Here is a 12,975-nt window from a genome sequence, read left to right as displayed (position 1 = left end):
GGGTAGTGCAACTTGGATAACTATTTTATTAACTTGGGGCCTTTAGCCCAACTGTGTGTAAACTATAACTTTTATTAATCTGAGGGTTTTTTAATAACTGGGGATTTCAACTTTATTCAAGAAACAGGGTAAGCATATCAAAACTCAATTCTTTCAAAGTGACCTTGTGGTGTAGGTAATGTGGTTTTGTGAGATATTCTGTGTTTTTATGTTTTCCAGTCACACAATTCTCTTATTCATTCACTCAGCTCACACACGACGGCCGTCATCATTCACACACAAACATACACACACCAGTATTTGCAGTTTGCTTGTCACCACATTGGTCATTAACATAAACTGAAACATAACATAATTGTTTTTAAACTCCTGAGTTATCTGGTTCCTGCAGCTGTGATTGTGTATTCAAATAGGGCTTTACACACCTGGAGGGAATCCACTTCAGTTCTTTTCCTGTTGCCACACAAGCGTAACCTCTCCCCCAAGTCATAAGATCTAAAGGTCCTGTCCACTGTCCCGAAATCAAATCTTTTACCATGACTAGTGGCCTGGGAGAGGCAAACGCCTGAGATTTGTGCTGCTTCTCATATCTGCTTCTTTCAGCACTGTCACAATTTAAAAAATTGATAACATATGTGGCTTTCCACAAACGTTCTTGCGGACTACATAGCTTCTCCCCCCCTCTTTGTTTTATTAGCATCTCTTTCAGTGTGCGGTGTGCTCTTTCTACAATTGCTTGTCCCGTAGGTGAGTGAGGAATTCTTGTAATATGTGAAATTCCCCATTCTGATAGGAAGTTCCTTACCTTTTCAGAGACATATGCTGGTCCATTATCACTTTTAATTTGTTTTGGAGTGCCAAGGGTAGCAAAACAGCTTAGCCAGTGTCTTATTACATCCTTGGCTTTCTCACCTGTGTGTGCTGTAGCAGTGATGTACTGTGAATGTGTGTCTACAGTTACATGTACATATTTCAAGGGGCCAAATTCTGGGATGTGTGTAACATCTGATTGCCATATTTCATTGGATACTAACCCTCTGGGGTTAACACCTTCCTGAGATGGCATAGGGGTGATTTTTTGACAGTCTGGACAAGACAATATGATATCTCGGGCCTGATTGATAGTAATTTTGAATTGTCTCTTTAGAGAGCGTGCATTCTGGTGAAAAAATGAATGGGACAATTTTGCTTGCTCAAGGGTCCTAGGTACTGTGTTGAACATTGCTGCTTTGTCAGCTTCCCGGTTTCTCTCAGCTATTGGCCCTGGCATGTCAGTGTGAGACCTGATGTGCATTATATAGAAATCAAACTTTCTGTGATTGACAAGGAACCAAATAGAACGCATTTCAAACAACAAATGAGGGTTAGAAACATCCCGAAGAAATGAACATTCCAGACGTGAAACTAACCCTGCAGCATAACAAGAATCAGTGACAATATTAACAGGTTGTTCAGAAAACTTTTCCAAGGCAATACGAATAGCAGCCAGTTCCAGAACCTGTACAGAGCATTGGTTCATGATCTGTACTTTTTGTTCCCATTGTCCTGTATCAGGATTCACTCAAGTCACTGCAGCCTTTTGTGATCGTCCAGATGCATCTGTAAAAACTGTGAGACCTTTTATTGGCTCACTCCTGCATTTAGTCGTGGTTCTTAAAGGTAAATTACCGATTTCTGCCCAAAGTTTGTGCTTAGGGAGATTAACTGAAATGTTACCATCAAAACCTGCTAAGGCAGCTTGGAACTCGGTGTCCTCAGCCAGCATCCAAGCAAAATTGTCCTTCGTGGCTGGAATGTAGATGACCGCTGGATCCCTTCCATCTAGTTCCTGTAGCCGAGCTCTGCCTTTAATAACAAGCTTAGCAAACATTTCATTAATTGTCCATACAGTTTTAGGTGGGGTGTGGGGCAGAAATAGCCATTCTAGAACCAGCAGTGGGTCCTTTTCAGTCTGGTCCCACTGAAACAAGACTGCAAATGGCTGGTACCTGCTGGGAACTAAGGCCAGGCAGATTTGCAGTTCAGGATTTCTCCTTCTGCTCTGCCTAGATTCTATTGCTTTGGCACAAATGTCCAACGCCTGTTTTGCCTCTGCTGTCAGAGACCTGTTAGACGTTAGATCAGAGTCCCCCTTTAGTAACACAAATAGAGGGTGTAGCTCTTCTGTGGTTAAGCCTAGAATAGGCCTTAACCAATTAATAGCTCCCAGGAGTTTTTGCAACTCATTTAGGGTTAAAGTGTCTTTTACCTCGAGTTGCAGTGGCTGTGGGGAAATCTGTTGCTGCGTGATTCTCTATCCAAGATAGGTCCAGGGCTGCGATCGCTGGATTTTCTCTGCTGCAACCTGCAAGCTTGCTTCTTGGACAGCATCAGTCAAGGCAGTAACAACAATTTGCAGTTCATTTTCTGTGGCCATGCTTATTAGAATATCATTCATGAACTGATATATTATTGCAGAGGGGAAACGCTTTCTAATGGGTTGAATAGCATTTGCAACTACTGTTTGGCATATGGTTGGACTGTTCTTCATCCCTTGAGGGAGAACAACCCAGTGATACCTTTGCATAGGCTGTGAGTTGTTTAATGCTGGAATGGAAAATGCAAACCTTGGGGCATCCTCGGGGTGCAGGAATATGGTAAAAAAGCAATCCTTTAAATCAATTATTGTCAGAGGCCAGTTTGCTGGGAGCATCGCAGGTGAGGGTAATCCTGGTTGCAATGTTCCCATAGGTTCAATGACTGCATTTACTGCTCTGAGATCCTGAAGCATCCTCCATTTGCCAGATTTTTTGGGAATGCAAAATACAGGAGTGTTCCAGGGACTATTTGTTGGCACAATGTGTCCTGCTTCTAATTGTTCCTCTACAAGCATTTTTAAATGTTCAAGCCTTTCTTTTTTCATGGGCCACTGGTCTACCCAGACAGGCTGGTCACTTTTCCAGACCAGCTTAATCGGTGCTTGGGACGGCTGACCAATGGCCCCTATTGAAAAACCTGGCTGCTTGCAGGAGGTATTTGCATGACTGTGCCAAACTGTGAAAGTATATCACGTCCCCACAGAGAGCAAGGGATTGGAGCTATGAATGGAGCTACCTTTGCTAATTGTCCCTCCGGTCCCAAGACAGTGAGTATTTGAGCACTCTGTCTGGGTCTTTGTGTACCTCCCACCCCTTGAATGGTTGCAGCTGGGCAAACAGTAGGCCAGTCAAGTGGCCATTCGGAGTCCTTTATGATGGACACATCGGCTCCCGAGTCCAAAAGGCCTGTAAATCGGTGCCCATTAACCTGGCACGTCATGAGCGGTTGTGTGGCTGTGATGGCTGTTGCCCAGTAAACTTGTGGTTGTCCCGTGCTGCCAAAGGCCCCTGAACCCCGCTCCCTCCCCCCCTCCCCTGCAGGCGACGCACTGTAGAAGGGGATTAACTGAGCAAGCTTCTGTCCTTTCGGGATGAAGCAGGGGGGTGAAGGGGTCCATGCCATTATTAGAATCTCACTATGAGAATCTGAATCTATTACACCTGGCAGCACAAACAAACCCATTCTGGTGGTGGAGGACCTTCCAATCAGTAGTGCATGTACCCCTGGATTAAGGGGACCCCAACACCCAGTCGGGATTAGCACTACTTCAGTGGAAGTTATGAGGACTCTGTCCCTGTTGGATAAGTCCAGCCCAGCGCTGGCTGCGGTGGAGGGGCGCAGATTGCTGGCTGGGGTGTAGGGGCACAGAGCGCTGGCTGAGCTGGGGGGGCGCAAATCGCCAGCCTGTTCCCTTGTGTCGCATGTGATTGCTGTACCGGGGCGTGCGACAGCGCCCCTCGCCTCCAGTTTTTTGGCATCCTCCTTGCTTTGGATTGCTTTCGAGGTACCAATGCTAGGGGTCTCTGAGGGCAGTCCCTTTGGAAATGGTCGGGGGCTCCACAAATGAAGCAACCTTCTCTGGGTCTGGCCCCCTGCTGTGCCCTTAACTGAGTACTCAGTGCTACTGCTAGCAAATCTGATTGATGTGTTAAAGAACCTACTTCTTGGCAGGCACGAACTAATTCTGAGATACTGCAAGTTTCCCTCTTAGGAAGGGTTTGCAGAACTCTTTTACAGTCCACATTAGCATTTTCAAAAGCCAGTCTTCTGCTAAGGATTTCTCTGGCTTCCTCATTTTCAATCTGCCTATCCAGAGCAGATTGCAGCCGATCTAAGAATTTTGTATAAGATTCTGTTGGGCCCTGTACTATTTTTGTAAATGACAAGTTTGCGTCTCTGTCTGATGAGGGTAATTTCCTTATTGCCCGCAGGGCATGCTTTGCAATGACTTCGTATACCTCTCTATTGTAGCCGGTTTGTGCGTCTATGGAACGATAGTTACCATCCCCTGTGAGTTGGTGTGCTGATACCCCTGCTTGTGGGTCATTAGCATAGGCAGAACAGATTTCTCTAAAATCGTTCAGCCATACATTGTACTGTGTGTTAGAAAGGCTTATTTGTAACAGGGTTCTCCAGTCATGAGGCATGAAGATGTATGTGGAACTTAGTGATTCTAAAAATGCAAGCGTGTTAGGGGATGAAACACCCGTTTCTCTTATTAACTGTCTCAATTCTTTGGTTAGTTCATGTGGTAATGGTTGGAATCTGCGGCTTTGACGTGGGCCGATAATTACTGGACATGCTTGTATAACTTGTAAGTCCCCAGTACGCAATGCCTCTTCTCTACATAAAGCCCACCTATCAATTGTGCCCTCTCGGTATGTCGCTTCATCCCTTGCCGGCGGAGCTATCCCGAAATCCCCCTCCTCCTCCCCCCACTCTTCCCATTCCCCCCCCCCTGCAGCTCCGGCGAAAGCGGCTGCCTGTGGGTGGGTGGTGGTGGTGGTTGGGGAGGACGGCGCAGGGGCGGGGAAGGATGGGTCAGCGTCCGTATCGCGTGGCGGGCGAGATGGTGGTGCCCGCCCCTGGGCGCGTACTCGGCGTTCATACGCGGGATGGGTTGGCAAGTAAGCTGGGCTAGCCCCCCCACCCCCGTCACGGGACCCCCTGCTGCTGTCCCACGGACTGGAACTTCGCATTTGAGGTCCCGCTCCCTCCCGCCGGTCCGTGTCTCTTGAGTTTCCTGTTCCCTTCCCCAGAGTTGAATTGTGAACGGCTCCACCCCCTCCCCCCGCCGCGGTTTGTGTGTTTGAATTGCGGCGCGTAAAAGTGGGGCTGCTGGTTGCAGCGTGAGTGGGGGTGTATGAGTTCGTCGTTCTTTTATGGGATCTGCTTAATGCAGTCATTATAGCTTGCCAGGCTGGATAAGCATTGTTTGCCTGGGAATCTCCTCCCTGAGCCCTGAGTTTGATAAGGTTGCCTATTTTGTCCCATATGTGAATGTTGAGGGCTTCAACTAGAGGCAGTTCTGGTACGGCTGCTTTAATGAGCCGCACCAACTCTGAGAGTTCAGCCCTTGTAACCTGAACATAGTAAGGATTCAGCAGAGCAACCAGTGCTTCTGTGTCTCGTGATAGTTCGGTAGGGAAAAAGTTTCCCATGTTACCTTTGAGCCTCGGCGCTGCTGGGGTGCGCTGCTGAAGAGGGTCTGTCGGTTTGTTGATTTGTGTTGGCTCACTGTCGGCTGGGCTGTGGCGTCCCGTCGGCGGCGGCTGATGTCCCGGTGCAGGCGGCAGACGGCAAGCGGCGGCGGCGGCACGGGCAGCTGTAGCGACGGACGCGGGGGCTGGCTGTAGAGGCGGTGACCTGGGGTTGCGGCGATCGGCGTGCGCGGGCTGCAAGCGGCGAACGAAGCGGCGGCGCTGGCGGCGGCCTCTCAGTCACGTGGCGACGGCTCGGCGTGGTCCCGGCTCCGTCTCCGGTGAGCGCGGCGTTCGCAGCGGTGGCAGCGGCGGCTCCGGGGGCTCCCGCGGTTCGCTGGGCGGCGCGGGGGTCGGAGCGCGCTGTATCGGAAGGCGCGGCTCGGCGCCTCCGTAAAACCCGCGCGGTCTGAACACGGCGCAAGGGCTTTTGCTGGCAGTGCTTTTTAAGCACGCCGCAGGGTCAGTCAGCAGCAACGAGCAGGCGGGGAGCCGCGGCCAGTTTCTGCTGGACAGAAAACTGGAACGGGGGCTCCGCGGGGGTCAGCGGTGGCTGGGGTTGCTAGGACGCGGCAGCGGCAAGCCGCTTTTTGCACGTGGTCCACACAGTCGGTAGCGAAGGGTCGCTTTATCAAAAATGACCGACACTTAGGGATCAAACAGGCCTTTCCCTGACGATCTTAAGGTGCTCCGCAGCTCGGGGCTCCGAGCTGCAGCCACGTCTCGCCCAGGGATCAGTCTTAGACGTGCGGAATGCGTTCCAGACAGACTCACCGTCTTTGATGTTGCTTTGACCTTCTTCGCTCTCTCGGTGGCTGTTTTGACCTCTCGGTTTCTTCTTCAACTTCTTTCTTCTCTTCTTCTGTGCACTATCTTACTATTTTTGAGCTCGCTAAACTAAACTGTCCGTCTCTTAGATGCCACTAAGACCACGGATTATTGACGTCAAGGTTTTTTGCGGTAAAGACTCCCGTCTCCGAAAAATCGAGACGATCCCGGAGTCACCGGCTAATCTCCTGATCCAGGATATTTATCTCACTTAATATAAGCTAAAATTGTCCCTGTTCGGGCGCCATTTGTAGCATGGGTCCTTGTATAACAAGGAATGAAGACGCTCTTCGTCGGTGGTATGGTCAAAGAGAACTTTTATTCAAATTTCCCACTCTTAAATCCCTGTGTACCATGTGACTTCTTCAGCCAATAGAGTTGTATGTGACTGCGCATGTCACCTCGGGCCCCTCGGCCTGGCACATCCCCTGTGCATCCAGACATGCTCCCCACATGTGCCCACTGTTAATCTTTAGTTTGAAAGCCTTGGACATGTGGCAAATACCACTGGACTCCTCTCATGCCACAGCCTGACCCTTGAGAACCTCGGTAGAGCTGATAACCTGGGCTGAATCCTCTGCTCAGGCTGGCTGGGACACAAGGTGGGGAGTGCTGGTTTGAAACTGAAAAGCTGAGGAAGGAAACAGCCTTTTCACTTTGCTGGCAATTGCTGCTGGACAGACCACGTTGTTTGCTATTGATACCCACAACAATATGGACATCAGCTTGTTGGGAAGTGAGACCTGTACTTGAGGTACTTCATCCCATGGTAGAGGCTGCTGTGCCCCTGCTTGCCTTTAAATACCTAAGACTTATTTATGATGCATCTATTCTTAATATTTGCATGGCATATACATTATTGATGAGAATACTGAATGAGAACTTAAGAGATCTATCAGGAATAATTTCTTCATATTCTACAGACTTCATCCCAGAAGTATCATAGTAAAAAGTATTGCTAAAAGAACAAATCTAGCTCATTGCACCTATTTTTGTCTGCCACTGAAATACTTTCTCCTGCTGCTATCTTAGGCTGAGACTAGGTTGTGAAGCAGCCATGCACTCCTGTTAGTTCCCACTGAAATGTTCACTGGCAATGGAGGATTGGCTTCAGGAAGGTAATTAATGCACCTAGCTGTGGGTAATAATAGGCTCTTATACCGTGCTCTGTTGGGGTGAATTAAAAGCAAGTGCAATTAGTGCAATGGGGGAAAAATGCAATTGATTAAGGTAGCCAGCAAAACTTCAACAAACCAATTGAGCTTCATTATTTAACAGCTGCGTGGCACATGTCTTGTAAATAATTTCACACATGCAGAACATTATCATAGAAACTGCAGATTTCATGCTAAATCTTCCAATCTTTGGCTCTTGGTGCGTTCTAACCTCTTCCATTTGTGTAAGAATTATGTGTGACATTTCTCAGCTATTTTAAGAAGTGCTGCAGCATACCAATCACACAAAATAGCAGTCGCAGGCCATGAAACTAGTAGCAATTGCAGCCAGTAACTCATGGATTTGGCTAACATTGATGCTATAGAATAACTGTATGTTCTCTACCTGCAAATCAAGAGATATAACCTTTTTTACATCTTAGGGAAATGAGATGAGGCTGGATGGCTTCCCACAGTAATTCATGGTGTCAGGCCAGGATAATAATGGTTGGCAAGATCCCCTGACAGAGTAAATGAGGGGTTTTATTACCAGTGGGGACGCGTTGGGGCTTTCATCCAGTAATCCCTCTGGCTTGTGCATTTAGCACAATTCACAGCAAGGTGCAAAAAAACAACAAAAAAGAATGCTTCTGATAAACCATTTTGTTAAGTACCTTTTAAAGTGGATATTTTACTGCTGGAGGAATGGTCTGTTACTCCTATATAGAATTACCATGATTAATCTCTTTGCTACTGGAAATGTTGTTGAAGCTGTATGTCAAAAAACTGCAGCCTCTTCTGCTGTGCCTTTTAGACCTCTTCTCCTTCCTTGGTTCTCTACTCATTTCTTAACTCTGCTTGTGCAGTGTGTGGAGTCTTTGGTGACATTGTTTGATTTTTGGTGAGAGTGGAGAGCATTAGCCAGGGAAACAGCAGAATTTCATGATGAAAGTGGAGCGACTCCAGCAGAGTAACTTTCCTCCAGCAGTTTGTGTTGACCTAAATTTTCATTTCTTTTTGTTTGGGTTTTATTATTTCATTATGTTTTCTCTTTCTTTGTCTCTAAGGTGTATATTCTGCCTCTTTCAAACCGAGTTTCTGGACTATGGATCCAGGCCTGGACCCCACTAACAGCGCCAGTTAAACAAATACAGTTTCCTGAATACAACAGGAGGTCTGGGCTGAGTCTGATCATTGCAGAGTAACCATGCTGGTTGTTAATAGGTTTTTCCTTCCTTATGCTCTTCGGCTTTCCCCCAGTTGTGTAGTTTTCTCCTCAGCTGGCCCGGGCTCCGACACCCGCTGGCAGCAGCGGGGTGGCAGGAAGGTAACAAGCTTCCTTCAAATAACATTCTCCATGCTCATAAGGGATATTAACTGAGGGCTGGCTTCCAACGAGTGCTGTGTCAGACACAGGAAAGCTGCTTTTTACCTCTGACTTCCCCTCCTGCACAGGGATTTGGGGATGGAGCTGTAAACCACATCTCTTATTTCTTATTCATTTGAATCACTTGAAGCCATAGATGTTTTTTCGTCCTCTTTTTGCTGTATGACTTTTTTTTTTTCTTTGCTTACCTGACTGGCAATCTATCACTAAAATGCCTCCCCTTTTCTCCTTTTAATGATTCAGTGTGCTACCTCTCACAGTCCTACCCCTGAATACAGCTTTGAAATCTGAAGGGAGCTGTCTTGTGACAAGAATTATATGCTTTCCAGTAGAGGAAGTAGGGAAGAAAAATCACACCAGTACCTTAAAAACGGAGCTACATAAAATAGGATTATCAAAAAAATGGGCAGTTTGGGAACATAACATCTTCTTTTCTATGTAACTCACATAATATTCTAGTTGCAAATGAGTCCTTTGCTTCTGAGAAGGGCAGAGGAGAGGAAGTAAATGTGAAACATCTAGGTTTAAGAGTACAGTTTTTCTTATTAGATATAATTTTTAACTCTGTCAAATATAGCTTTTGATCCCCAGACAAAAACTACATATAGCATTCTGAAGACCTGCATTTTGAGAATGTTTCTTTTAAAAGGAAAGTTTGTCTAGCCCTGTGACATAGCTTGATGTTCACAAAACTGGTGTGTAGATGTTGGTAAATAATGAGATTTCTTTAATCCTGCCTTTTCTGATATCAGTAGTTCACAGCGATATAGTAATCCATAAGGTACCAACAGCCATTGGTGCTGAGGCTGAAGGCAAGGTGGTAATGGAGATATGGCTAAATAAATGTATGGTTGAGGGAGTTAAACTTGGAACACGAATTATAATGGTTCTATACAATGAAAGGTAAAGTTGTTTTAATAGTGCTTACCCGTGAACCCAAGCAGACAGATGCAGTCATAGTGTCCTATCTGGTTAAGACACATTGCCCCATTCAGGCACGGATCTGAGACACACTCATTCACTTCCAGGTCACAGTGCTTGCCTTGGTAGCCTGGGACACAGTAGCAGGAATATTCATCGACCCCATCCCTGCACACTGCTCCGTTGTGGCACGGTTCGGAAATGCATTCATCCAAATCCATCTCGCAGAGTGTTCCTGTGTATCCTGCACTACACAGGCAGGTGGGCCCAGTCAGGCTGTTTTGGCAGGTGCCTCCATGCTCACAAGGATTTGTGTCACATGCGCTGTCAGGGGTTTCACAGGGGCACTCGCAGGTAAAGCTGAGGTTTCCAGCAGAGCCTAAACAGGTCGCATTTTGGAGACAGGGGTTTGAGAAGCAAGGACTGGAGGTTTTGTTACAGAGTTCCTCCACGCTGTCCACTGATGCTTCTGCACAACGGCAAGGGTCATCTTTACGACCAGTAATGCACGTAGAGTTCTTTTGGCAAGAGTTTGACAGGCACCTGGAATCATTCCTCGTGCAAAGTGACTCTAGAAAGGAAAAGCAAAAAAGCACTGGGAGTAACCAAGAGTGAAAGAAGTGTAGTTCTTAACATAACTGTGCTTCAAAACCAGCGGCTCCAATTGTTGGCTGTTGGGATGCATTAGTGGACTAATAAATGTAAAATGAAAACAATTATGAAAATTGAGTAGGTTGTAATTTCCTGTTCTCGCCTCTACCAACAGCCATGGCCTGGAGTATCAGGATTTCTTAGCACTATGAGTATAGTTGCAACAATATTGGTAGTTGTCAACCAATATCCAACAATATGGAATGCATTTATACTTAAGACTTTTTTTTTTTTACTAGAGAAAGGAGTTGAACCCCTTTTTTCAGTTCCATACCACTGAATACTTTTGTGGTTGAAGTTTTTTTGTATTAGATTTCACAAAGCTAAATTACTCAGCTGCAGTTACAGCTCAAGTAAGCAGTTCAAACCATCATGTACTTTGATTCTGATTTCCTGATTCGAAATAGTAATTTGACAGCTGTGCAGCATTTCCACCACAAAGAATCTCCCAAACACCTGAGATGCAAGCCCTCTGAGAGTCTTCCAGCCTCTGAGGCTGGAAGGACTCAGTGAACATGGTGTAAACATGTTCCTTACCCTCTGGGAATTGAGCTCCTGGCAGTAATTAAAGGCCACTTGGATTTTAGCATTGCTGCTGTAAAGGCTGACAATAGCAAAAGCTACTTCTCACTTCCCAGTCAAGGAGGGGTGAGCTGTTACCAGCATTGTTCAGAACCCACCACTGACATACACTGAAGCCAAGACTCCATGAAATAAAGCTGAACGTTCCTTTCCGAGAGAAGATAGCAATTCAGAAGGGAAAGACTAGTGAGCTGGAGAATGAAAATTGCATTAAACAATCTATGTGATAGTCCTGTAAACATCCTTCTTTGTTCAGTTTATACTTTTATTCCAGAGTCTTGTTTGGATATATGAAGGGTATGTGTATTCTACAGCAGTTACTTGAAAACAAATGGCAAAGCAGTGTATATTTATGCAAACAGGGTGTTGTGGATGAGCTGAACTTCTTAGAGAAATTCAGACCCACTGATCATCAGTCTTTCAATTCTTCTCAGTTCTTGAACTGAGAGTCAGGAGAGTGGACACAGAAGAGATGGAGATGGGCCACTGAAAGAGAAGTGGTGAGTAGAGATGCTTATCAATAACTGGAGTTAGACCAGTGCTAATAAAGGCCTGGGACAGATCCCTCGCCGGAAAAGTGATAGACGTGCGTTGGTCACCTGAGGATAGCAAAATAACAAACACTGAGGACTGTCAGAGAATACAAACTGACTGGGGAGGGTGTGTTTTTATAATGTGTATTTTAATATTATATATATATATATAAATATAATTTAATCTGTTTTTTTCTAGGAGGTGGGAGTGGAGAAGGAAAGTGTCAGAAGGCTTTACTAGCTGAGGAAAGACTGCTTATGTAGATAAGACACCAAGATAATAAATGGAGAGGTTGGAAAAGTTATCTGTGCATCACTGTTGTACTTTCTGACTTTAGATGTACACAGGAGCAACAGTGCCTCTGAGAATTAAAAGCAGCAGTCTGAATGAACTTGATATTCATGAATAGGTACATTTACCAAGTCAAATTACTAACTGGTACTTGTTTGAACAAGCAGAATAAAGATTATGTAGTAACATTGATAGTAACAATGACACCAGGATTTAAAACAAGCAGTGGTCTTAAGGATTGCATAGGAATAGTTTCTTGATTGTTTCTTTTGGGGTGTTGCATCTATAAGTAAAATGTGAGAAATATTTTTGTTTGAAACGTTTTGAGCTGTTGTCAAGCGCACATATACATCAGAGATGCAGAGGAGAAATTTCTAGAAAAATTATGGTCTTTGCTTGGTAAAGATTGTCTTTATTTAATGCAGGCTATGATAGAGCTGATTAAGAAAGGAAGTTAACATTGACTTGCAGGAGGAGAACTGGAGCATTACCTAACGTTCTTCAAAGGAAAAGAGGACAAAAATAGTACTTCTGATTTAGCCTGCTCTTAAAATGGCCGTTCCCAAGCCTGTTAACAATCAGTTTTACACTGGGAGCAGATATTCCATCCTAATGAGGTGTCAGTTGTATTTCCTCCAGGTTTGACTGAATGTAAAATTCAAGACATTGGTTATGACGTACTGACTTGCACCACAATCAGCAGTAACATGGTCTCTTCTCCTCCTCAGCACACCCTCATGCATGTTCTGGTGTCCTGGTTTGCATAATTTTGTATATTACTCATGCATTTAATTTTTTTTCTTTAGCCTGAATAATACAGAGCTTGCTGTAATCTATTAATTACAGTTAAAAGGAGCAAAACTGTGGTCCTTAGGAACTTCTGCACCTCACATTTTCCTTGGGATTACACAACTTTAGAGAGCTTTCCTTTCACTCTGTGTAGCTACTTAAAATTCATTAAAATATATGTTTGAGGAAACATTGCAAATTTGAAGAAATTAACTATGATTAAGTTATAATGTTGTCTAGTACTGTACTGTGTAAGCTACAAGAGGTGAGGTCAATCATT

General features: G+C 45.3%; 1 protein-coding gene across 3 annotated transcripts in view; it reads right to left on the bottom strand.

Moving 5' to 3' along the window:
- Positions 1–12,975, bottom strand: part of CRB1 (crumbs cell polarity complex component 1) — a 115,446-nt gene that overhangs the window by 79,204 nt on the left and 23,267 nt on the right. For all 3 annotated transcript variants that reach the window (XM_064664450.1, XM_064664449.1, XM_064664448.1), the window contains exon 2: positions 9,856–10,419. In XM_064664450.1, coding sequence (XP_064520520.1) covers positions 9,856–10,419 — 564 coding nt within the window. The remainder of the gene's footprint in view (positions 1–9,855; positions 10,420–12,975) is intronic.

The sequence above is a fragment of the Pseudopipra pipra genome, chromosome 9 (genome assembly GCF_036250125.1).
Source record: "Pseudopipra pipra isolate bDixPip1 chromosome 9, bDixPip1.hap1, whole genome shotgun sequence".
Taxonomy (NCBI): domain Eukaryota; kingdom Metazoa; phylum Chordata; class Aves; order Passeriformes; family Pipridae; genus Pseudopipra; species Pseudopipra pipra.
This window is presented reverse-complemented; position numbering and strand designations above follow the sequence as displayed.